The 25858-nt window shown below is 36.6% G+C and overlaps 1 protein-coding gene across 5 annotated transcripts in view; it reads right to left on the bottom strand.

The window, feature by feature from the left end:
- The window catches only part of LOC124794789 (serine/threonine-protein kinase N), a 317306-nt gene that overhangs the window by 61261 nt on the left and 230187 nt on the right, over positions 1 to 25858 (bottom strand). For all 5 annotated transcript variants that reach the window (XM_047258435.1, XM_047258436.1, XM_047258434.1 and 2 more), the window contains one exon: positions 584 to 749. In XM_047258435.1, coding sequence (XP_047114391.1) covers positions 584 to 749 — 166 coding nt within the window. The remainder of the gene's footprint in view (positions 1 to 583; positions 750 to 25858) is intronic.

The following is a 25858-nucleotide window of genomic DNA, read 5'->3' as shown; positions in this document are numbered from 1 at the left end:
GAATTAGTACAACGTGTGTGTTGTGCAACAACACTGGGTAATCTGTGGCACTGTCTCCAGTCACCACAGGCTCTTTTCTTTGTCGTAATACATCACATATAAATTGTCGCACTTCGTGAAAAATGATGGTGTTTAGAAATGCATTGTGGAAATAAATGTAACACTGATAGGTAACAGTAATCATGTTCTTTCATTCAAGATCAGCAACAGTCATGATAAAGCCTAACCTGAAATGTTTGTATTTAAAATACCTTCCTGAGGAAGATATCAGCAGTGGTACTGAAACAATACGTATTGAAGACATTTTATTCTTGAAATGAAAGTAGGCTTCTACTAATTGCAGAACAACTTGCATGTTTCTGAAGAATCATATAACTGTTCTCAATACCCCCTTGCTCAATTTTTAAGTAATTTCAATTTATAATATATCTAGATTACAACATAATTGGGCAATCGCAAATAAAAATTCTTATGCATATCCCACTCTCTTCCCTTTTAATATTCTTTTTAGTTTTATTAGCGGTCTGTATGACTGGGACTCATTTCCTCTAGAAAATAAGTAATGTAATGTCATTTGACTTACCTCTGCAAAAAGTAATCCTTGTGGCTCCAACTGCAAAGCCATTCCATGACGAATGTCATCAACAAAATCTTCCAACCGCAAAAATTTTACAGCACATAATGAACGCCAATCACGCCAATAAATCCCTATCTCGAGCTCTCGAGATTTATCCAGATCAATGGAAAACCTGCAATCATGAAAGCATGGCACTACAATTACGTCATATTGTCATTTATACATATTTTGGAAGCAACTAGTTTTAAGAATCAATCAGTGCCCATGCAATCAAATGTTCAGAGAAATAGTTTCCAAAATCCATAATAAATAATAAAGATGGCCAGACAATGGATGCATCAAATATCACAATGTAGTGTGAGGATGCAATTCCTCTACACAAAACATCTGCTGTCTGCATTAATTGAATGGCTAATATGAACAAGAGACAACTACCATGTCACATGCAATCACATTTTATTCCTACTTAAAAATATACTGGAACAAATAAAAGAAAGTGACATAATGGTACAACGAACAGATGGTAACAGATATAAAAAATAAAGTACACTTTATTTTATCTGTGATGCACAATTGCCTCAGACCGATGACAGCAGTAAAATAAAGGTTCTTAAAAATATCTGTGGCTAGTTGCATTCTTCAACAATCTGTAAATAAATTAAATGACTCTCTGAAGGAGAGAGAAATGCACAGTGATAAATTAGTTAGCAAATAAACAAAAAAAATCTGGAAACACTAATAAAATGAGTTCTTAAATACACAGAGAGGGCCCTATGGTGCTATCTGAATATTATAAAAAATATCAACACAATATACAATGAAAGATAGTAGGAGTATATTTGGCAAGATATAGAATGAGCTAAGACAACCGACTGCGTGCTGGTCACGTACTGATGTTGTGCCGTGGAGGAAGGGGCTGGATCAGTGATATGATGACTGCCTCACTTGTCTGACTCAATTTCGAAAACATCAAATGAACCGTATATTAAGTTCATGAGCCAAGTTGCTGAAATAGATCACCCTAATCATTTAAAAACTGTTGAACCACATGTTGCAGATGCTGTGTGTATATATGTGCATACCTTGAAATGCAATGTGATGAGTTGACGAGACAGCCAATTATTTACAAATATGAAATGTACTAAGAAGAAGCTTGCAATGTAACAAACAGATCACGATTGTGGTTTTGTAGTACATAATACACCAGTTTAGCATACAACTCAATCCAGTTCAATTTCATCTATCATATGCATGATCCATTACCAGTAGATGGATGTTGCAAGAGGACAGAAATATTTAACAGAAAACAGTTAACTCTAACTTTTGAGCTCTTGCTCTTTTTCTCCTAAGAACACACACAAGTGTGCATGTGATAACACACCTCTCTCCCCATCCCCACACACACCTGAGGCAATGGTGAGTCTCGCCGCCACCACCACAGGTGTGTACGTTCTGGTGAATGTGTGTATTTTTCAGTAAAAAGAGCCAGTGCTCAAAAGCTAGTGTCACTTGTTTTCTTATTAAGTGCTTCTGTGTGCCACACACCAGTTTATACTTTGCGGCTAACCCCACCAAATTAGTATAATGCAGACCAACACAGTGTAATGTGCCCCCAAGTTAGTTCACTTTCAATGATGTGGCATTGCAAAATTTTTCACAACACTGTGAAGGTGAAAGTTGTATTTTCTAGAAATAATAACATGTTCTGAAGTTATTTGGTGAATCAACAATGAAAAGAAATTTGAAGTGGAGTCTGAGTGATTATTTTTAGAAGAAGTTACTATGCTCAAACTGTGGCCTATAGACGCCTAAAAATCTTCAAAAAATCAAGCAGAATAGTGGTTAAGTATCAATTAAAAACGTAGCATTACCTGTTATAAAACATTTATATCACAAATGTGCTTCATTAACTATTCGAAGCACTTGAAATTAACTAACTTAAAATTTTAGAACTTCATCACATTATTTGTATTGGCAATATAATTAGAATGGGGGTTTACAAGATGTAACAGAACTGATAAATGTGTCGTTCACTGGACAATATATTATTTCCACAGTTTGAATGGTAAACACTCAATGATGGAAAGGATGCACCAAGTTTTGAAAAAAGGAACTTTTTGGGTTAGCTGTTGAGTTTCACAAAAAAGTAGCAATTATTTAAGTTTTTGATGGAAAAATGACAAAAAATACCTGAAATTATTATTAGAAAGAAAAATACTCATAAAGGTTAGCTGAAATATTTCTGAGCTACTGAAAAGTAGACTAATAACTGGAGTTCTATTATATACACCAATGACACATTTGTGGATTTTTTATGCGGTACTTATTTTTGGAGTTGTGATAAGAATAAGTCTTGCTCTAATTTCTAAGGGAAAATCATTGTGATGTTGGTGGTGAAAATGGAGTTATGATAAATACATTATAAATATTTAAATTTGGGACGAAATATTATGAGACACTGCTTATCATAACAATAAAGGTAACTCATCATCCGCCTTTTCTTTGCGGAGTGTTATAATAATTAATTTCCTTTCACAAAAAGTATTTTGTTTCATAAAGCTAGGTAAAAACAGAACTGTACTCTCTTATTAAAATTAACATGAAATAATTTGAAATATTTAAAATTACTGCTAACCCCACCATACGAGGGGGGAGGGAGAGGGAGGGGGGGAAGAGTTAAAAAAAAATTAAATTAAAAAAGATAACGCTGCTGTAGATGGAACTTGTGTAGAATGTATGTCTGTCACTAATCGTGTATTGTTTCTTTTTTTTATGATGGCAAGTTTACTCAAACAACATGTAACTGTGAAATTTTGTTTTCTACTTGGTAAAAATATTGCTGAAACTGCTTTGATGTTTAAAACAACTTACCAAGGGAAAAACTCAAGTATATGAGTGGTTTGCTCAGTTTCAAAATGGCGACATGTCGATTGATGACAAACCTCATTCTGGACGTCCATCAACTGCCCAAATTGAAGATTAATGGGTTATATTGAAGCTCGGTGTACGTCAAAAAAGGCCTGATTTATGGCAGACAGGAGAATGGGTCTTCCAACAAACAGCCATGTCTGTTACACAGATTTTGGCTAAAAATAGCACCATTCCGCTGCTCCACGCACCTTACTTGCCTGATCTGGCTCTGTGCAACTTTCCCTTATTTCCACACAAGAAAAGGGGCATTGAAAGGACACCAATTTGACAACATTCAAGAAATCAAGGAGCTGTCAGCCATTTCTAAAGATGACTACAAGTGTTTCGAACAGTGGACAAATGTATTAGTTGTAATGGAGAGTATTTTGAAGGGGATAAGGTTGTTTTGCAAACAGTCTGAAAATATATAGCTTTTAAAAAATAATTCCAGATTTTTTGGGTACCCCCTCATATATGCGCAATCGGTTCTTAGACAACTTAATTACTTAAAACATTATTTAAACAGAAGTGATTTAATTAGCTCTGTAATAAAACTATATTTGCAACAGACGAAGGTTACATCCACTTGAAAAGTAAAAGAACAGTTGATATTAAAACATCAAGTAGGCTTCTTGTTACAATTATATTTTTAAAGTTATAGAGGAATAACTACAAACACAATGGCACAACAATTCACCATCAGTGTAGTGGCCGGAAGAAGTATTGGCAGTGACAGTAATAAAGTAAACAGCAATGATATCTCCTACGACACCAACAACACCTGTCAACAGCAGCATAGTTTACATGAGTGACACTAAGTAGCACCTTACAGGTTTAGTATGTGCCATTTGATGCACGAATATTTTTAAGGTGTATAGCAGAAAGGGCACTCACTCTCCTGCAAATCATGCTACACCTTATGGACTATGACAATGAAACTGAATTGATAACAGAGAGAGAGAGAGAGAGAGAGAGAGAGAGAGAGAGAGAGAGAGAATAAAATCTAAGACCAAGTGTTTAAAATAATGGTTTCCATAATGGAATTAACAGTGGCAATAATGAGAAAATTTAAAAGAGTATAATCTTTTATCATCATCGCTGTTGTTGTTGTAGTTGTTGTCATCAATGGTGTAAAAGGGAAGAATGGCCATGGTCAGACAGAGCTGAGGAAGTCTTGGAAAACCAACATCAGGACAGATTTGAGATTTCTTGGTTTGAAGCAGAGTTAATACTTTTTGTTAAATGATGAGAGAAATTCAAATACAAACTCCAAAATCTGTGGCTTATCAATTTTACTGAAAAAGTTGAAGAAGACTGATGAATAAGGGTGGTTTCATGAGTACTTGAACTTCTCTTCCCCCCAAATAAAATAATAATAATAATAATACAGCATTTTATATAAAGGGTGACACACAATAACGGGACTGTTTGAAATTAGTGGGAGCCATGAGATGGTGGTAGCTCTGTGGGTTCATGACAGTTTCCTAGTCAACAGTCTGCCATTTCAGTAATCATGGATCGGTGGAACTGACAACAGTGTGTGTTAGCCATAAAAATGTTTTATAAAAACAATGATAGTTTGGTAGAGGCACAGCCGGAGTTTCAACGTTTTTATAATTTAGGACATCATGATGCCGTTCCCTTGAAACAAACTATTAAATGTTGGATTAATAACTTTGAAGAGACTGGATCTGCCCTCAAGAAGAAACCAACAGGACAACCAAGAAGAGTGCATTCTCCGGCAAAAACTGATGTTGTACGGGAGTCTGTCTTATGGAGCCCATGGCGTTCAATTCATAATCATGCAGCAATGGTTGGAATGTCCTGTGAATGTGTTCACAGAATTTTTCATCTTGATTTAAAATTTCATCTGTTCAAACTAAAGATGGTGAAACAATTTAAGGACAATGAATATTGGTTACGATTAGGATTCTGTCAACAAATGATAACAAAAATAAACAATGACGGTGAATTTCTAAACAAGTTACGAATGTCAGATGAGGCACATTTTCATCTCATAGGTTATGTGAATGAACAGAACTACTGTTAGGTAAACACAACTCCTAATGATGTTCCTGAGTGCCCTTTACATGCTAGTGTGATGATCAATCACATGGGATTATTGGACTGTATTTTTTTGCAAATGAACATGGAATCACAATAGCTGTCAATGCCAATCGTTAAGTGGAGATGTTACGAACTTTTGTTACACCTGCATTGACAACTTTCCAAATGTTCAAGATGCCTGGTTTCAACAGAACGGAACGACATCACACACTGCATGGCAATAAATGGCATATGTGCAAGAGCTGTTTGCCAACTGTGTGATCTCATGATTCAGTAACATGCCCTGGTCCCCTAGATCGCCATATTTATCCGTTTGTGATTTTTTCTTGTGGGGCTACATCAAGAGCAAACTCTACGCGACTCGACCAAGAACCCTGGATGAGTTAAAACAGAGAATTCGGGAAGCTGAGATGTTGCAGCAGTCAATGAGGAATCTCAACAGTGGATTTCACGAATGTATTCGTACCGAAGGAAGTCATCTAAAGGACGTAATTTTTAAAAAATGATAAATGCAATCAATGTTCTGTAAAGGGTAAAGCTGTAAGGTTTCAATTACTATGAATGCAATTTCTTTCCTTCATCAGTTCTAGTTTTATTGAATTGTAGAAATGTTCCCATTTTTCTGTGTCACCCTGTATTAGACTGAAAGTACATGCAGAAGGATGAGAAAGAAATATCAATATGAAACAAAAGGAGGAGAACATGAAAGTATCTGGACACTCAAAAGCAAATAAACATCAAGGTCATTTGTGCAGTAAAATTAGGAAGCAAAAGACAGATTTTCAATCCCTGTTTCTATCATCTGCATTTCTTTCTCGATTTATATTGCATTATATAATTTAAAGTAGAAGAAGAAAACTAGGTTTATATTTTTATCAATATTGCAGTACATAAAGGTTTTACTGTGTGTCTATGAGAAAACACTGATCTTATTTTATAATTTTAGGAAAAAACACCATCTAGGCCACATATTTATGTTGTAATACCATTTTCAAGCAAATTAAGTCATCTTCCTATCTGTAATATGGAGAAATTAGTTGTTACTACTGGCATCAACAAATCATCAGAACTTATGATAACTATAACTCAAAGATGGCTTAACTAGCTCAAACTGGTCATTACACGTTTCTCGACACCACTTTTGTTTCCAATGGAGTATGCACTGAAATGAAACTTCACTACTGACTTAAAAATCTGCAAATATGTTTCTAATTTTTATCAAAATTCATAGTCCTCCACTGTACTTGGCTGGACTACTACCAGGAGGTACAAAGGATACGGCAAAGAAAGGCTCAGTCACAGCCCAGTGGTTGGATTCAACCTGTTTGGATGGTAATGCTTCAGCCAAAGAGGAAACTTTGCAGCAGTGAGTACCAATTCAGTCAGTAATCACATTTCTGATTATGATCTCTAACCATTCTGAAATAGGTGCACTTTCCAAGCTCTGAGATTGTGTGTGATCAATTCTCTTCTTTACCACCTTTAGGTATATGTTTTAAAAGTGGTTTGGCCTTCTAAGAACCACATTAAATAACTTACATCTTCTTTTCTTTTCCTTTCTTTCTTTGTGTTCTCTTGGAAGTGCTTGAAACCTTTTACTTTTGCTCTGACCACCTATATTTTTCCTATTTCTTCCTCTGTTATTTCTGTTTCTCTCAGATCTGCTTTTACTTCTTTGATCCATATCACTGATGTTTTTGGGTTTCTGTCAAAAAAGTTAAAAATTTCTTTCTGTTATCCTCTTTTCGTCTATCAATTTTAGATGTCCACAGAATACAGCTCTTCTCTTCCTCACCCTGTCTGATAATGGTTCTATTTTTTCATAAATGTCTTTATTACATTTTCCATTCTCATTCTCATATTTTGGCCCCAGGAGTTTGATTATTTTGCTTTCCTTCTTTTCTATTTCACCTAACTGTTTAGCTGTATTTAATGAAAGGCACTCTGAAGTGTAAAGAAATTTGGATTTAATTACAGTGTTGTAGTGTAGGAGGGACTAAATGACAGTGTTGTGGTGCAGGAGTTTTGCATTTATGGAACTAGATTTCTTGTTAAACATGTCTTTTGTTAATTGAAAAGTGATCTTCATTTTCCTTGTCCTTCTTAAGTTAGCTTGTCCAAAGCATTTGGCTGTATTATTTCACTCAGGTACCTTTAAACTCTGTAGTTTTTTCTTGATCAGTTTCCATGTATTTCTGTTTTTTTTTCCAAAAGACATACATTTACTGGCTTTTGAAGCTGTCTCTTGTAGGAGATTCATCTGCATTAATGCATCTTCTTTATGTACTACTGCATCTTCTACAGATTCACCTAAGACAGCAAGATCATCTGCAAAAAGCCAAACAATCTCGACCTATATTATCCCCTTTCTTCCCACGTGATTTATAAAATTCTATCTTCTCCTTTTCTCTTTCCCCCATTACCTGATTATCTCTTCTAGTACACGATTGAACAGCAGTGGGGACAATCCATCTCCTTGTCTTACTCCAGTTTTGACTTCAAAAGCCTTGGAGGTTTAACATCAAAATTTTATTTTGCTTTCTGTACTTGTCAATATGTCTTTTATGATTGCCACTGATTTGTTGTCAGTTCCAGATTTTTAAGGTGTTTAATGTTTTCCTACTAATCAAACCATATGCTTTTTTTTTTTTTTTTTTTTTTTTTTTTTTTTTTTTTTTTTTTTTTTTTTTTGGAAGTCTTTAAATGTTACATAAATGCTTTTTTGATATCGTTCTTCTATACCTGATTATAAATTTCAGAGTATTCTATTCTAAACCCTCCTTGGTACTCTCCTAATTGCTGATCCAGTTGACAGCCTGTTTTGTAATACTTTCTATAAAATTTTGCAAGTCACTGACCAGCGGGAAACACTTCTATAGTTGTTGGGCCTGGTTTTATCTTCTTTTTTGTGGGCCAAGTAAATTAATGCTGCTCTCCAATCTTCTGGTATAGTTTCTGCTTCATAGTCTTTTTGAGACACTCCATGTAGCTCCTTGACTGTTCTAGCAACTGCCATTTTCGACATTTCAGCTGTTACTGTATCTTACCTGGGAGCATTATCATTCTCCATATCTTTAATGATATTTTCGATTTCATCCATGCTGGGAGGGGGAGGGCGGGGGGATTCAGAGTCTGTATTAGTCCATCCTGGATTTTGTTTTAGACATTTTTATTATTTTTTTACTTTCTGCAATGCTGTAAGAATAAATTTTAAATTTACATTTGATTTATTAATATCACATCAATATCCATGTTTGAAAACCATGTGTACGGTATTCTTTAAATACTGTCATAGTTCCCATGGAAATTTTCATTGGTAAGAAGTAGGTTTAGGTCACTATTCTTCACTATTTCTACACACTATGGTTATAATTTTTTTTTGGGGGGGGGGGGGGGGGAGGAGGAGGAGGGAGAAGGGGATGCAACCTGATGTTTTCAGTGAGTGTCATGACTGAAGTTACACTGACAAGACAGGAGATGAAACAAAACAAGTGGCAAGCGTGTAATGTTTTAAATACATCTTCTCAAGAAACCCACTATTTACACAGCTAACAGTCACCTGACAATGCATGCATAACTAGCCACACAGTTGCATTACTACATTAAATAATGAAAATGTAATAAGATCTATGGTAAATGAACATTAGATGCTCACTCAAATCAGGTAACAAAATAGTAGTACATGACAATTTGCATATGTGAGGTGAAAATTTTTTGTATATTGCACTAAAATTTAAACAACATTACCAATTGGCTGTTTCAGGAATGTGTTCTAAAAATGAAAAGATAACAGCAACAACAATGACAGTAAACAATAGGGGATAATTAAGAATGAAACTTCACGAACCATGAACAAGGTGCTAAAGTAACCATATACGGACAAAGGAAGCACTTTTCAGTGAAGAGTTCTAATAATAAAGTAAAAAAAGATGAAGTATCAAGGGGAAGGACCAAACGGTTACAATACACATGTCAACAGCCTAAAAGATATACACCAAATAGAGAACCAATAGAGGGTGCATGTGGTAGAGTGGCAGCAAGAAGTAAAATAGTATGGCAACAGAATACCAAAGAAAGAGTGAAGTAATGATCCAGAACACAAAACAAAAATTTCTCAGAGATGTGGTTGGGCTTAAAGAGATTTTCCACTATGCGTATTTGTACCTTAGAAAAGGTACCAATTTGCCTGAATTTTTGTTATATTATTCAATGACATCCCAAGGAGAAAAGCAACATACATGATACTTGAAATATTTTCTGTCATCATCCATCTGCACTTAATAGAATAAGTAGCAATGTAAAAACCTCAAACTCCACATTTGTATAGATACAAATTCTCTATTTTTTGAAAAAAGTCTTGAATGACTGAAACAATCTACAATTTGTGTTCTTACAACAGCTTGTGTTACGGAAATATGGTTATTTAATGCCAGATTTGACATAATGTCTATATCTGTATCCTGCAAATTACTGGAGAGTGTGCAGCAGTCAGTTAAATTTTCTGAATTTACATTTCATCATTCATGGATGCATCATAGAAAAACAAGTGCTATGCTTTATAGCAGATAATACCGCAGAACATTTTCACAAGGAAGCAATTTATCCTTATACAGGGTGTCTCACGAAAGACGCTTGCCTACTGCTGCCGCTGCATCTGTCCGTTGTTGCTACATGTAGTTCTCGGACACCAATACTTTGTGCGTGTCCCCTATACTGTGCAACCGAGTGTACTAGTGTTTTCCTTTGAGTTTTTTTGTCAAGTTGAATGGCCTCAAATATTTTTGTTAGATGTCATTATTGCAACTATGCTGAGTCTGAAGCTTTCCTTGCCCATATATCGCTGAGTGTTCAGGTGTTTTGTTTTGAGTTTCCTGTCGAGTTTCTATTCAGAAGGGCATACACGATGGATCAACAAATGTTTCCTGTGTTGAACTGTGCAAAAATAAATGAATAAATAAATAAGTAAAATTAAAAAAAAAATAAAATAATAATAATAATAATAATAATAATAATAATAATAATAATAATAATAATAATAATTGTATGTAGAAGTTTGTTTAAATTCATATGAAAATTTCCCTGTGTGCGTGTTCCCAATGATTCAAAGATAAGCATAGTAGTGAAAAATTTTTGAGAGACCGAATCTGCATTACACAAATGAAGGCACAGAGAACCTAGTGTTTTAAATGAAAATAAATTAGACAAGATAGAGAAGGCCTCGGAAAGAAGCCCGAATAAATCTCTGTGCCATTTGGCACTTCAGACTGGCATGTCAGGAGCATCTGCTCACAGAGCTGTGGGCAAAATGAAATTGCAACCATATAAAATAATAGTATTGTATCAACTGAGGAACTGTTGCTTGACATTGTTATTGCAACTGGCTGTTACAGTCTGTGCAGACTGGGGAAGTTAATCCTCCGATGATTTTTTTTTTTTTAATCTGATGAAGGCAAGGTGCATTTGTCAAGATACATAAATTCTGAGAAGAATTGATATTGGAGCTCCAAAAATCCCCACAAATTACCTCAACAACTTCTGCATGATGTGAAAACAGGAGTGTGGTGTGCAATTAGTGCAAGAAGAATTACTGGAGCAATCTTTTTCCACGAAACAATACATTCTAACAGGCATGTGAACAATATACAGCTTTTCATGTAGGGCAATGCACGAGCAAACATCCCCAATATTTGAAAGACAGCAATACAAAGTGTTTTTGATGATAGTTGACTGGCCTCCTTGTTCTCCAGATCTAAATCCATGTGATTTTTATCTTTCGGGAATGTTAAAACAGAAGGTGTATGCAACCAATCCCCACATGCTCAAGGAGTTGGAAGATGGTTCAGATACTCATTTCACAGATTTCGGCAGCCAAAATTTGTTGAGTGTTCATTATTGTGTTCAGGAGATGTCAGGCAACTCTTGCCACAGAGGGATATCATTTTGAACACCTATTGTCAATAAAGGTAAGCTTAAGTAAATCAGATGGCAACACTGTTTATGCTTAACTTAGGGGAAACACACGAAGCCGACTACTGGCAGATTAGTGTCTACATGTCAGGCTCAGTTGGCGCCCATTGTAAGTGGTGGTGGCAGCCGGTGGCCGTGCTGCACGAGCCGCAGACTCCTCCCAAGTGTCTTTTGTGAGACACCCTGTACTTTCATTGAAAAAAGGGAAATTTCTCATATTATTTATTCAATTCCCTTCCGTTATTCTCACCAAATAAGGTGCCCTGATACAGAAAATTGAAATGGACACGAATTCAGGAAGTGAATCGCATGGAAAACTTTTAACTTCAAATAATTCCCCAACAAAATTCATTCCTTCCACCAAAAACTATTTACTTTGTGCTACCTTTTTTGATACAGAATTAGAGCTTATATCAACTTGTGCATCATATTATATTTTGTTACAATGTCATATTATATTTTGTTACAATGGGACTCAGCTGAGAGCCATTGCACTGAGAACTGAACACTCAAAGTAATTCTGATTCCTACAGCACTTATTGACAAGCAAGAATATAACTGATCAATGGTCTTACAGCACTTCTCATAATTCCGGCTATCATCTACCTACAACAGGAAGGAAGACAATTCTTTCATAATTTCCATATTACTTCATGTCATCGAGAGGGGGGGGGGGGGACAAAAAAACCCTTGATCCTTCATGCATTGCTCTAGATAAACGTTAAAAATTGCAACTGAATGTATACTATAACCTGAAGTAAAGACTATAAACTAGGAAGACGCCCACAACACTATCATTAAAACAGCTGCTACAAGCCTAACACCACACTGACAACTTTTTTCCATGATATCAGACAGCAATCTGTTATAACAAACAACGAATTTTAGTCTAACATGCACAGTGGAGGTTGAACAACACTTACAGTAACTGAACAACTTGATTCCACAAACTTTAAGAATACATCATCCTACTGCACTTTAAAAGTGCATGCAATCAAAAATCCATAATTCATACGCGTTGTGCAGAGACATAAGAGACTGCAAGATAGCATATGTCACTATAGTCTGCTACATTAAAGAGTAGCTAAACACTGTTTAAAAAAAAAAGGGGGGGGAGGGGGAATTTGAACATAAGCATTATACAGACCTCAAAATTCTCACTTAAAATGCACAGTCTCCTCGTTTATCAGCTTTTTTCCCGTACTTATGCACTAGACATCATATTTTTAATGAATAGGAAATTAATAATAACAGTAATAACAGGAAAATGTTTTGGTATAATGGCATGGTGTAGATTTTCTTCTCTTCCTTTTCAATGTGTGTCTCATGTGGCATCTTCATCCCAAGCTTTCTTGTGCTCTTTCTCTTGGTGCCAATGACTTGATGCACTTGAATACACAAAAAGCTTTGAGAACAGTCTCCCTGCGATATTAAGTGAGCTATGATATTGTGAACTCTAACCGTGGCCTTTTTTTTCCCCTATGGGCACTCTGAAGAACAAAACATGAGTTTCACTGGAATATGATTTTAATACTGTATGAGACAGGAGAAGAGAGTGTACTTAGCAACTGCTAGCATGAAGAATTCAAGCAGGGTGTACAAAAACAGAAATAAAAAGTTAGTCACAAAGGTTTCTACTTTTTGGTATTTTTAAGGTATTTACTAACCCTGTAGAAAGAGAAGACACAAAATGACAAAATACAAAAGGAAGATTTGGTGGGAAGAAGACACACTCCGTATCTTGAACCAGGAATGATGCAGCATGGTGCAAGTGAGTTTTAAGTAACTACAGAGTAGAAACTAACATTCAGTTTCCTGAAGCAACAATTGTCAGTTGACAGTGAAATTTTAAGAAATACAGAAAAGGATGTGGGAAGGAGAGATTTCTTTATCAACCAACGGGAAGAAAGACCAGAAAGTGTGGGGGCAAGAGAAGTTCCTATCATAAATATTTTTATTTCCTAACAGCCCATACAGATCCACAGGCTTCACATATTACATAAGTATACAATGAGCAGCACAATTAAATCCAAAATAAAGGTCAACAGAAACATAAGAAGACAAGGAATTTAATGCATCATTTTACACAGAGGTCAATGAACGTAAAATGTGTCAGAATCAAGAACAAACTATCAGATCAGAAGTACACGTGGGCTGTGACTAACAGCTCTTGAAATTAATCTATTTTGGGCAAAAGTACAATTAATTATAGACTTACTCCATACAAATTCAATTCCCATCTTGTCAATTAATTTATTTCCATGATTGCCACAGGGTTGATTGTTGGAATGCTTTCTTTGAAAGGCAAACACCTGATTTCTCTCCTCAATCTTATCCAATATGAATTAGTGTTGCGTGACCTCATCAATACCAGGAACAACTGTTTTCACTACCTCTCTAACAATGATGATCAATAAAGCACTAACAGCTTTCATGGTATGTCACAACTGTTGTTTCTTTGAAAGGAGGAAAAAAATTGCAACATACATATTATTCATAAATAACAGTGTATATAAATTTCCTTGTATTGTTTAGTTTTCACCATCTTTCAAAATGAAAGAAGAATCTTTCCAAATGTGATAGTTGCAGCTCACACCCCCTGTATAAAATTAGCATTTAATTTTAAATGTTTTGATGAAAGTTCTCAGTCTTCTAATTAACCTGACATTGCAGTTTCATATTGAATAAGAAAAAGTCTGTACCTTCTACGATCAAGTATCCACATTTGCCCGATTAACTATTTCAATACTGGATCAATATTTCTGAAAGCAGTCATAATCTAAACAGAATACAAACTGACTGCAGGAAGACAAATGCTTCCTCACCTACATTTCTGTTTGACACTCTTGAGACCAGTAACAACTGAATCATAAACATTACAAAACAATGGTGATGACTAATCAGTTTGTTCATTCTGTTTCACGGTGCATGCAAATAACTAACATGTGTGCATGATTTTATTTTACAGTCAGCATAAACAAGACTTACAGGATAACAACAAGACCTTCAATAATAAAATCGAAAAGAGAAGCAGAAAGATTGGCAGTTGTATTCATAACACATTCTAGGGTACATCATAGTGCTCAACTAGTAATTAGATCAAATATGTATATCAGTATATCAATTTTACAAATACAAATTAAACAGATGACACCACAGAGCAAATCTAAGAAGAAATATAAGTCCCTACAATCTGTTGCTGAAGTGCCCTTTCTTTTTACCTAACAAGTGCACAAGTTAAAACATGAAACTGGTTGTGAAACTGAAAGGTTAACGGGAAATACAAACAATAGGTGTTAGCCCAATACCACATGATGATAAATCAAACCTTGAGCTAAATACTGGTATGGGTTACATAACATGTCAACTCTCAAGACATTTTGGGAAATGTCAACATGCCACGGTTTTTCTTTTGTTCTTTTTTTACCCACCTTCACTGCAGTCAAAACTGTCTTCAATATCCATGGTTTAACAGTCTGCTATGGAAGATAGTGAAACAAACAAAAGAAAAAAAAACTAATGATCAAAATCACAAATTACACTAAAAGTTCTCAATTATGGGGACTGTTTCCCAACAGAAGTAACCATTAAGACAGAATGTTGAGTGAGGGACAGTATGTAATAAAGAGCTTTCATTCTGATGTAGAGCAGCGAGGAAGTTTTACACGTACAATTGAACTTCTGGCAGTATTATTGCAGGATCAGGAAGGTAGGTGGAAAGATATATATATATATATACTGCGTAGGATCAGACTGTAAAACAACTTCACTGCTCCAAGCAAGAACAAAAGTTTAAAAGTTAAGGAGTAATTACTTTTAAGTTTTCTCAACATGGTTAATGGCATGCTTTCAAGAGTTCTGTCAAGTTGTTGTTTCCATTTTATGTACAATACTTCTATGAATAAACCAGCCATCATCTTCAGGTGCTGTGAGTTTTGCTGTTAAGTGTACTTGCTGCTTGGACTCCAACAAGCCTGTGAACAACTGTTACTCCTTCATGATTATTTATAGTCAAGTTCAGTTACCAATACCCACTAATCCCTTTTTTTCAATTTATTAAGATGTCACTGGCCATCATATCCACCAGATCTGAGAAATGCTGGATGGGAGAATCTGCACTTCATGGAATATAAGTGTGCACTCTGAAAAACAAAAGAGCATCAAAGGGCACAGTGGCATCATCGGGAGTCGTACTCAGCTATAAACAATGGTGCAAGACCAACAATAGCTCACATTGTGATTGGAGGCCACACAGCAAGCACATGTCAGCAAAACTCGTGGCACCTGAAGATGATGACTAGTTTGGTCATCGAAATATTGTGCGTACGATAGAAATAACAAAATTCAGACCCAGAAACATAACTTTAAATAACTACTTCTTTTTTATGTACTTCTCATTTGCTCATACCTTCATCTTTTCTTCTTTTTTAAAACAATTCCTTATCACATTTACATCTGTCAACCATTATTTTCATCTGTATTATAACGAAATTAAAACATTTTGCCATTATCTAATACAGCGTTCCCTCTACAACAATAATACAAATAATAATAATAACAACAATAATAATGTAACTAATAATAATAATAATAATAGTAAAGTAATTTAAACCACACTTAAAATAGAAAAACGAATGTTTGGAAGAACAGTATATCGGAAACTGATCACTAGTGTCTCACGTCACAACATAAAGAAGGATCAATTCTGGAAAAATAATTCGCTGTGATATTTAAACAAGGCCTTACGTTCAATATTATCTTCCACATAGTGAAAACCAAACTTGACAGTAAAGAGCCAAAATGTGTAAAAAAACTGTATCTCTCATAATTAATGATGTCAAACAGATGCAGCAATCCGTGTTATTTCGCACTTGTAATCACCATCACCATCATCATCATCATCATCATCATCATCATCTAAGACTGATTATGCCTTTCAGCGTTCAGTCTGGAGCATAGCCCCCTTATAAAATTCAGCGCTAACATTTGTAATAAGCAGATAAATCCCATGCTTCTAATGAATGGCATCTTCAGTGTGTGTGTGTGTGTGTGTGTGTGTGTGTGTGTGTGTGTGTGTGTGTGTGTGTGTGTGTATGGGCGCGCGCGCGTGTAAGCACGCACGCACATTCGCATGCAAAACAAGCAGCCACACGCATACTTGAGATGGGAACTGCAAGGGTGACCTATCAACACAAGCCTCAGCAATTCGACTTCCTAATGGTCAAATGTGTTACCACAGAAGGCAGATTACAACACTATTTCAACACTGTGTTCACATAATTATACTCATCTCGTAATCTGTACCAATTTTTATAGAAGCTGGAGTCAAAAATAATGTCTGCCATCAACTGCGCATTCTTGGCACTAGTGGATGAGTTACAGCTGTCATGTGCGGTTCAGTAAGAATGGTGGTTGCAATTACTGTTCTGATATAAATTTCAAGTTTGCTTGCATTTTCAAACAGTTCTTCATGAAGGGACCAACATAGGCTTTAAAATTAATAACAGAACACATTAAAAACAAAATAAAGTAGTGAAACTTTCACATGATGGAAAAATTCTTCTCAAAGACATCACTTACACCCAGATGGAAGTGCATATGATTGCAGCAATAGCTGAAATAGGGGCTAGTGTTCATAGTGAGGCAAATTGTTCTTATGTTCAGATAACTAACAGCTTCTTAAAAATACATATATTAACTAGATCATACTCTTTTGAAGAATAAACAGTTGCACTAAAAATGACTCACGAATGACAATAATTTCTCTATGCAACATGATCATTTTTCCTAGAAACATCCCTGAATTCATAATAATGATCTTAATTTAATTAATATTTTGAGACTCAAAATCTACATACACTTACTTAAATAAAATAAGATGTAATGTAATTAGAAGCTTCATTGCTTTGATAGTTTATAATTACTAAAAAAAAGTTAAATTATTCTGTCCCTCACACACTCCTTTTTCTGTAATTCATGATATAACCATGTTATAAATTAGCTATACACATCACGCATGATTACGTCGAATAAGTGATTCATGTTCCCAAAAATACTTGTTTAACATACAATAGAAGTTCATGTTCATCTGGGAAGTATCTGTGTCAATATAAAATATTCAACCTATTAAGTGAATCAAACAATGGAAACTCCAGGTAGGAATATCAACAATATAGGAAAAGATAGACTGCTACTTACCGTAAAGAAAATGCATTAAGTTACAGGCAGGCACGAAAAATACACTCACATATAGCTTTTGGCCACAGCTTTTGTCAGTAAAGAGACACATACATGCAACATTCACACATAAACACAAGCAAGCACATCTCACGCAAACACGACTGCCAACTCCAGCATCTCGGGCTATATGTGAGTGTCTTTTAATCATGCCTGCCTGTAACTTGATGCATCTTCTTTACGGTAAGTAGCAATCTATCTTTCCCTACATTGTCAACCCATTAAGTGAGGTAATAACAGAATTGAACATTTTTTTCTGGTGAAAAAAGGACAACCACAACATATGTGTGTGTGTCCTATTGGCACTATGTAAGTAAGTTGTTGTTGTTGTTGTTGTTGTGGTCTTCAGTCCTGAGACTGGTTTGATGCAGCTCTCCATGCTACTCTATCCTGTGCAAGCTTCTTCATCTCCCAGTACCTACTGTAACCTACATCCTTCTGAATCTGCTTAGTGTATTCATCTCTTGGTCTCCCCCTATCATTTTTACCCTCCACGCTGCCCTCCTATACTAAATTGGTGATCCCTTGATGCCTCAGAACATGTCCTACCAACCGATCCCTTCTTCTGGTCAAGTTGTGCCACAAACTTCTCTTCTCCCCAATCCTATTCAATACTTCCTCATTAGTTATGTGATCTACCCATCTAATCTTCAGCATTCTTCTGTAGCACCACATTTCAAAAGCTTCTATTCTTTTCTTGTCCAAACTATTTACCGTCCATGTTTCACTTCCATACATGGCTACACTCCATACAAATACTTTCAGAAATAACTTCCTGACACTTAAATCTATACTCGATGTTAACAAATTTCTCTTCTTCAGAAACGCTTTCCTTGCCATTGCCAGTCTACATTTTATATCCTCTCTACTTCGTCCATCATCAGTTATTTTGCTCCCCAAATAGCAAAACTCCTTTACTACTTTAAGTGTCTCATTTCCTAATCTAATACCCTCAGCATCACCCGACTTAACTCGACTACATTCCATTATCCTCGTTTTGCTTTTGTTGATGTTCATCTTATATCCTCCCTTCAAGACACCATCCATTCCGTTAAACTGCTCTTCCAAGTCCTTTGCTGTCTCTGACAGAATTACAATGTCATCGGCGAACCTCAAAGTTTTTATTTCTTCTCCATGGATTTTAATACCTACTCCAAATTTTTCTTTTGTTTCCTTTACTGCTTGCTCAATATACAGATTGAATAACATCGGGGAGAGGCTACAACCCTGTCTTACTCCCTTCCCAACCACTGCTTCCCTTTCATGTCCCTCAACTCTTATAACTGCCATCTGGTTTCTGTACAAGTTGTAAATAGCCTTTCGCTCCCTGTATTTTACCCCTGCCACCTTTAGAATTTGAAAGAGAGTATTCCAGTTAACATTGTCAAAAGCTTTCTCTAAGTCTACAAATGCTAGAAACGTAGGTTTGCCTTTCCTTAATCTTTCTTCTAAGATAAGTCGTAAGGCCAGTATTGCCTCACGTGTTCCAGTATTTCTACGGAATCCAAACTGATCTTCCCCGAGGTCGGCTTCTATTAGTTTTTCCATTCGTCTGTAAAGAATTCGTGTTAGTACTTTGCAGCTGTGGCTTATTAAACTGATTGTTCGGTATTTTTCACATCTGTCAACACCTGCTTTCTTTGGGATTGGAATTATTATATTCTTCTTGAAGTCTGAGGGTATTTCGCCTGTTTCATACATCTTGCTCACCAGATGGTAGAGTTTTGTCAGGACTGGCTCTCCCAAGGCCGTCAGTAGTTCCAATGGAATGTTGTCTACTCCGGGGGCCTTGTTTCGACTCAGGTCCTTCAGTGCTCTGTCAAACTCTTCACGCAGTATCATACCTCCCATTTCATCTTCATCTACATCCTCTTCCATTTCCATAATATTGTCCTCAAGTGCATCGCCCTTGTATAGACCCTCTATATACTCCTTCCACCTTTCTGCTTTCCCTTCTTTGCTTAGAACTGGGTTTCCATCTGAGCTCTTGATGTTCATACATGTGGTTCTCTTATCTCCAAAGGTCTCTTTAACTTTCCTGTAGGCAGTATCTATCTTACCCCTAGTGAGATAAGCCTCTACATCCTTACATTTGTCCTCTAGCCATCCCTGCTTAGCCATTTTGCACTTCCTGTCGATCTCATTTTTGAGACGTTTGTATTCCTTTATGCCTGCTTCATTTACTGCATTTTTATATTTTCTCCTTTCATCAATTAAATTCAATATTTCTTCTGTTACCCAAGGATTTCTACTAACCCTCGTCTTTTTACCTACTTGATCGTCTGCTGCCTTCACTACTTCATCCCTCAGAGCTACCCATTCGTCTTCTACTGTATTTATTTCCCCACTTCCTGTCAATTGTTCCCTTATGCTCTCCCTGAAACTCTGTACAACCTCTGGTTCTTTCAGTTTATCCAGGTCCCATCTCCTTAAATTCCCACCTTTTTGCAGTTTCTTCAGTTTTAATCTACAGGTCATAACCAATAGATTGTGGTCAGAGTCCACATCTGCCCCTGGAAATGTCTTACAATTTAAAACCTGGTTCCTAAATCTCTGTCTTACCATTGTATAATCTATCTGATACCTTTTAGTATCTCCAGGGTTCTTCCATGTATACAACCTTATGTCATGATTCTTAAACCAAGTGTTAGCTATGATTAAGTTGTGCTCTGTGCAAAATTCTATCAGGCGGCTTCCTCTTTCATTTCTTAGCCCCAGTCCATATTCACCTACTACGTTTCCTTCTCTCCCTTTTCCTACACTCGAATTCCAGTCACCCATGACTATTAAATTTTCGTCTTCCTTCACTATCTGAATAATTTCTTTTATTTCATCATACATTTCTTCAATTTCTTCGTCATCTGCAGAGCTAGTTGGCATATAAACTTGTACTACTGTAGTAGGTGTGGGCTTCGTATCTATCTTGGCCACAATAATGCGTTCACTATGCTGTTTGTAGTAGCTTACCCGCATTCCTATTTTCCTATTCATTATTAAACCTACTCCTGCATTACCCCTATTTGATTTTGTGTTTATAACCCTGTAGTCACCTGACCAGAAGTCTTGTTCCTCCTGCCACTGAACTTCACTAAACCCCACAATATCTAACTTTAACCTATCCATTTCCCTTTTTAAATTTTCTAACCTACCTGCCCGATTAAGGGATCTGACATTCCATGCTCCGATCCGTAGAACGCCAGTTTTCTTTCTCCTGATAACGACATCCTCTTGAGTAGTCCCCGCCCGGAGATCCGAATGGGGGACTATTTTACCTCCGGAATATTTTACCCAAGAGGACGCCATCATCATTTAATCATACAGTAAAGCTGCATGCCCTCGGGAAAAATTACGGCCGTAGTTTCCCCTTGCTTTCAGCCATTCGCAGTACCAGCACAGCAAGGCCGTTTTGGTTATTGTTACAAGGCCAGATCAGTCAATCATCCAGACTGTTGCCCTTGCAACTACTGAAAAGGCTGCTGCCCCTCTTCAGGAACCACACGTTTGTCTGGCCTCTCAACAGATACCCCTCCGTTGTGGTTGTACCTACAGTACGGCTATCTGTATCGCTGAGGCACGCAAGCCTCCCCACCAACGGCAAGGTCCATGGTTCATGTAAGTAAGTTACCACATCAAATTATGCATTATAAGTAATTTTGATCACTAAGCAGTACACTAGACTACTATTCAGCAGCCATGATGATGATAGTTCTTTGGAGATCTTCACACTTCCTGTTAATTTTTTTAGTTTGTGGCTTGCTTAATATATAGATTGGACAACATCGGGGATAGGTTACAAATCTGTCTCACTCCATTCTCAATTACGGTTTCCCTTTGATGTTGTTCAGTTCTTATAGATGTAGTTTGGTTTCTGTACAAGATGTAAACAATCTTTCGAGCCTTGCATTTTATCCCTGCTATCTTCAGAATTTCAAAGACTGCATTCCAGTCAACACTGTTAAAAGCTTTCCCATTTCTATAACTGCTACAAACATAGGTTTGCCTTTCTTTAACCCATCTTCTAAGACAATCCTTAGGGTCAGTATCATCTTGCACGTTTCTACATTCCTCTACAATTTAGTCTTCCCTGAGTTCAGCTTCTAACTGTTTCTCCATTCTCGTGTAAATAATATGTGTCAGTATTTTGCAAGCATTACTTATTAAACTACCTGTTCAGTAATATTCACACCTGCTTTGTTTGGAATTGGAATTATTACATTCTTCTTGAAGTCTGAACGTATTTCACCTGTCTTGTATATCTTGTGTCACATGGACTAATTTTGTCGCAACAGCCCCCCTAAAGGATTCAGCAGTTGCAAGGGAATGTAATCCATTCCAGAAGCCTTGTTTCAACATATGTCTTTAGAGTTCTGTCAAATTATTCTCGCAGGATCATACCTGGCAATTCATCTTCAGCTACTTCCTCTTCCATTTCTATAATATCATCTTCAAGTTCATTTATCTTGTACACCCCTTCTACATACTCCTTCCATCTTTTAGCTTTCCCTTCTTTGCTCAGTACCAGCATGCCATCTGAGCTCTTGATATTGATACAGCTGCTTCTCTTTTTTTAAATGTCCTCCTAATTTTTGTACGAGCAGCATCTATATTTCCCCTGGTTATGCATGTTTCTTGTTAAGGTATTCCTGCTTTGCCATTTTGCACTTCACATCAACCTCCATTTTTAGATGTCTGTATTCTCTTTTGCACACCTCATCTGCCTCATTTTTGTATTAGTTAATTAGATTCAATGTAGCATGCACTAAAAGGATTTCTACTCATTTTATATTTTTGCGTATTTGTTCCTCTACTGTCTACCTATTTCATCTTTCAAGGCTATCCTTTGTATCTTCTATTGCTGTACTTACTCCTGTTTCAGTCAGTCATCGCTTAATGCTCTCTTTGAAACTCTTAACTACCTCTCATGCCTTCATGGAAGGCGCCATAATGGCTGTACAATATGTAAATGCCATCCCCCGACTGATTGTGCAACCATATCGACAGCATATTGGCGAGGCATTCATCTTCATGGACAACAATTCGCTCCCCCATTGTGCACATCTCGTGGATGACTTCCTTCAGGACTAGAGTGGCCAGCATGTTCTCCACACATGAACCCTATCAAACTTGCCTGGTATAGATTGAAAAGTGCCGTTTACAGACAACGTGACCCACCAACCACTCTGAGGGATCCACGCCGAATCGCCATTGAGGAGTGGGACAATCTGGACCAACAGTGCCCTGATGAACTTGTGGATAGTGTACCATGACAAACACAAGCATGTGTCAATGCAAGAGGATGTGCTACTGGGTATTAGAGGTACCGGTGTGTACAGCAATATGGACCACCACCTCTGAAGGTCTCACTGTATGGTAGTACAACACACAATGTGTGGTTTTCATGAGCAATAAAAACAGTGGAAATGATGTTTACGTTGATGTCTATTCCAATTTTCTGTACAGGTTCCGAAACTCTTGGAACCAAGGTGATGCAAAACTTTTTTTGATGAGTGTATTTTACCCAAAAGGATGCCACCATCATTTAACCTTAAAGTATTGCAGCATGCCCTTGGAAAATAACAGCTTTAGTTTCTGACTGCTTTCAGTTATTCACATTACCAGTGTAACATTGCTTTTTCTCATGTGTGTGTGTGTGTGTGTGTGTGTGTGTGTGAGAGAGAGAGAGAGAGAGAGAGAGAGAGAGAGAGAGAGAGAGAGAGATCACTGACAGCCACAAACGCTGATCTTCAGGACTGCAAAAATTAGTTAACTGCATGGTGAGAGTTTAGGCAGCCCATCCAGATGCTGCCAAGAACCTACCATTTTACAGGACAGAATATGCCTATATACCAAGCTGTAAGTAGACAGTTACATTTGCTGGATTTTTTTTTTCATTTGTTCATTTTTTTTAACTTTATTTTGATGCTGACTGGGTCAATCAGAGCTCTACTTTAATCAAAGAGGCACATAATGAGATACTCAAATCAACAGATCTTTTTGTCACTGGAGGCTATGTGCACCCTTCTTCAAGTGAACAGAATTCAGCACCGAAAGTAAACTCATTAGGGAATGATAAATTATCTAACGGTAAGTTGTACTTCCTGCACAATACATCTGCTGTTGGAAGGTCTCAGCTTCTGAAAAATTTCAGTGCTGTCTTATCAGCATCGAGTCTCAGTCATTTACGCTTGTCTAAACATGCAAAAAATGTTATGTATTCTGATGTGGGGGTCGAAAACTTGAGCAGAAAAACACTATTTATCATAGACAAAATTTAGTCTGGACTACACATTCTCTCTCTCAAATACTCTACTCTCACTTTTGCAGCAAATTTGAACTGCGTTCGAACATCTTATTATTTACAAGGTTAGAAACTGAAGTATTTTGCTGTCTATCTAGATTTACCAGAATCTCATTTTCAGCATCATAATTCCGCTTCCTATGGGTGCATACAGCCATTTCAAAGACTATTATGTATGTTTTGTGGGGTATTTAATAGCCTGTGAACTTGTAATAGCTGTAACAGTGTCTCTATACTTGCTGCAGTACAATAACTTGACTTTTTTACTCATGTCACAAATAACTGTGTAACTATCAACTTCATTTGAGCTTCAACTCATTTGAATGTCTACATTATTTTGTCTGTACAGCCAATCTGGATTACTGATTCATGCACAAAATGTTCCTGTAACTTTTTAACTGTTGTTGTTGTTATTGTTGCTGCTGTTGCTGTGGTCTTAAGTCCAGAGACTGGGATGATGCAGCTCTCCATGTTACTCTATCCTGTACAAGCCTCTTCATCTCCAAATAACGACCACAACTTACATCCTTCTGAATCTGCTTAGTGTATTCATCTCTTGGTCTCCCTCAATAATTTTTACCCTTCACGCTTCCCTCCAATACTAAATTGGTGATCCATTGATACTTCAGAACATGTCCTACCAACCAATCAATCCCTTCTTATAGTAGTTAAGATGTGCCACAAATACCTCTTCTCCCCAATTCTATCCAGTACCTCCTCATTAGTTATGTGATCTGCCCATTGATCTTCAGTATTCTTCTATAGCACCACATTTCTATTCTCCTCTTGTCTATACTGTTTATTGTCCATGTTTCACTTCCATACAAGACTACACCCCATACAAATGTTTTCAGGAAAGACTTCCTGTCACTTAAATCTATACCCAATGTGAACAAATTTCTCTTCTTGAGAAATTCTTTCTTTTCAATAGCCATTTGACATTTTATATCCTCTGCACTTCGACTCTCATCAGTTACATTGCTCGCCAAATAGCAAAACTCTTCTACTACTTTGTGTGTCACATTTCCTAATCCAATTTCCTCATCATCACCTGATTTAATTCAACTACATTCCATTAACCTCATTTTATTTTTGTTGATGTTCATCTTATATCATCCTTTCAAGACACTGTCCATTCCGTTAAGCTGCTCTTTCAGATCCTTTGCTGTCTCTGGCAGCATGACAATGTTGTCAGCAAACCTCAACTTTTTTAGTTCTTCTCCATGGATTTTAATTCCTGCTCCAAATTTTTCTTTGGTTTCCTTTATTGCTTGTTAAATGTACAGATTGAATAATATTGGGGATAAGCTACAACCCTGTCTCACTCCTTTCTCAATCACTGCTTCCCTTTCATGCCCCTCGACTCATAACTGCCATCTGGTTTGTGTACAAATTGTAAATAGCCTTTCACTCCCTGCATTTTACACTTACCATCTTCAAAATTTGAAAGAGAGAACTCCAGTCAACATTGTCAGAAGTTTTTTATAAGTCCACAAATGCTAGAAACGTAGGTTTGCTTTTTCTTAACCTGTCTTCTACGATAAGTCGTAGGGTCGCATGTTCCAATATTTCTATGGAATCGAAACTGATCTTCCCTGAGGTCAGCTTCTACCAGTTTTTCCATTCACCATTAAAGCATTTGTGTTAGTATTTTGCAACCGTAACTTATTAAACTGATAGTTCGGTAATTTTCACACCTGCTTTCAAATGGTTCGAATGGCTCTGAACACTATGGGACTTAACATCTGAGGTCATCAGTCCCCTAGAACTTAGAACTACTTAAATCTAACTAACCTAAGGAC

This window comes from Schistocerca piceifrons, chromosome 4 (assembly GCF_021461385.2).
Source record: "Schistocerca piceifrons isolate TAMUIC-IGC-003096 chromosome 4, iqSchPice1.1, whole genome shotgun sequence".
Lineage (NCBI taxonomy): Eukaryota > Metazoa > Arthropoda > Insecta > Orthoptera > Acrididae > Schistocerca > Schistocerca piceifrons.
The sequence above is the reverse complement of the archived record's forward strand: the minus strand, read 5'-3'. Positions and strand labels throughout refer to the sequence as shown.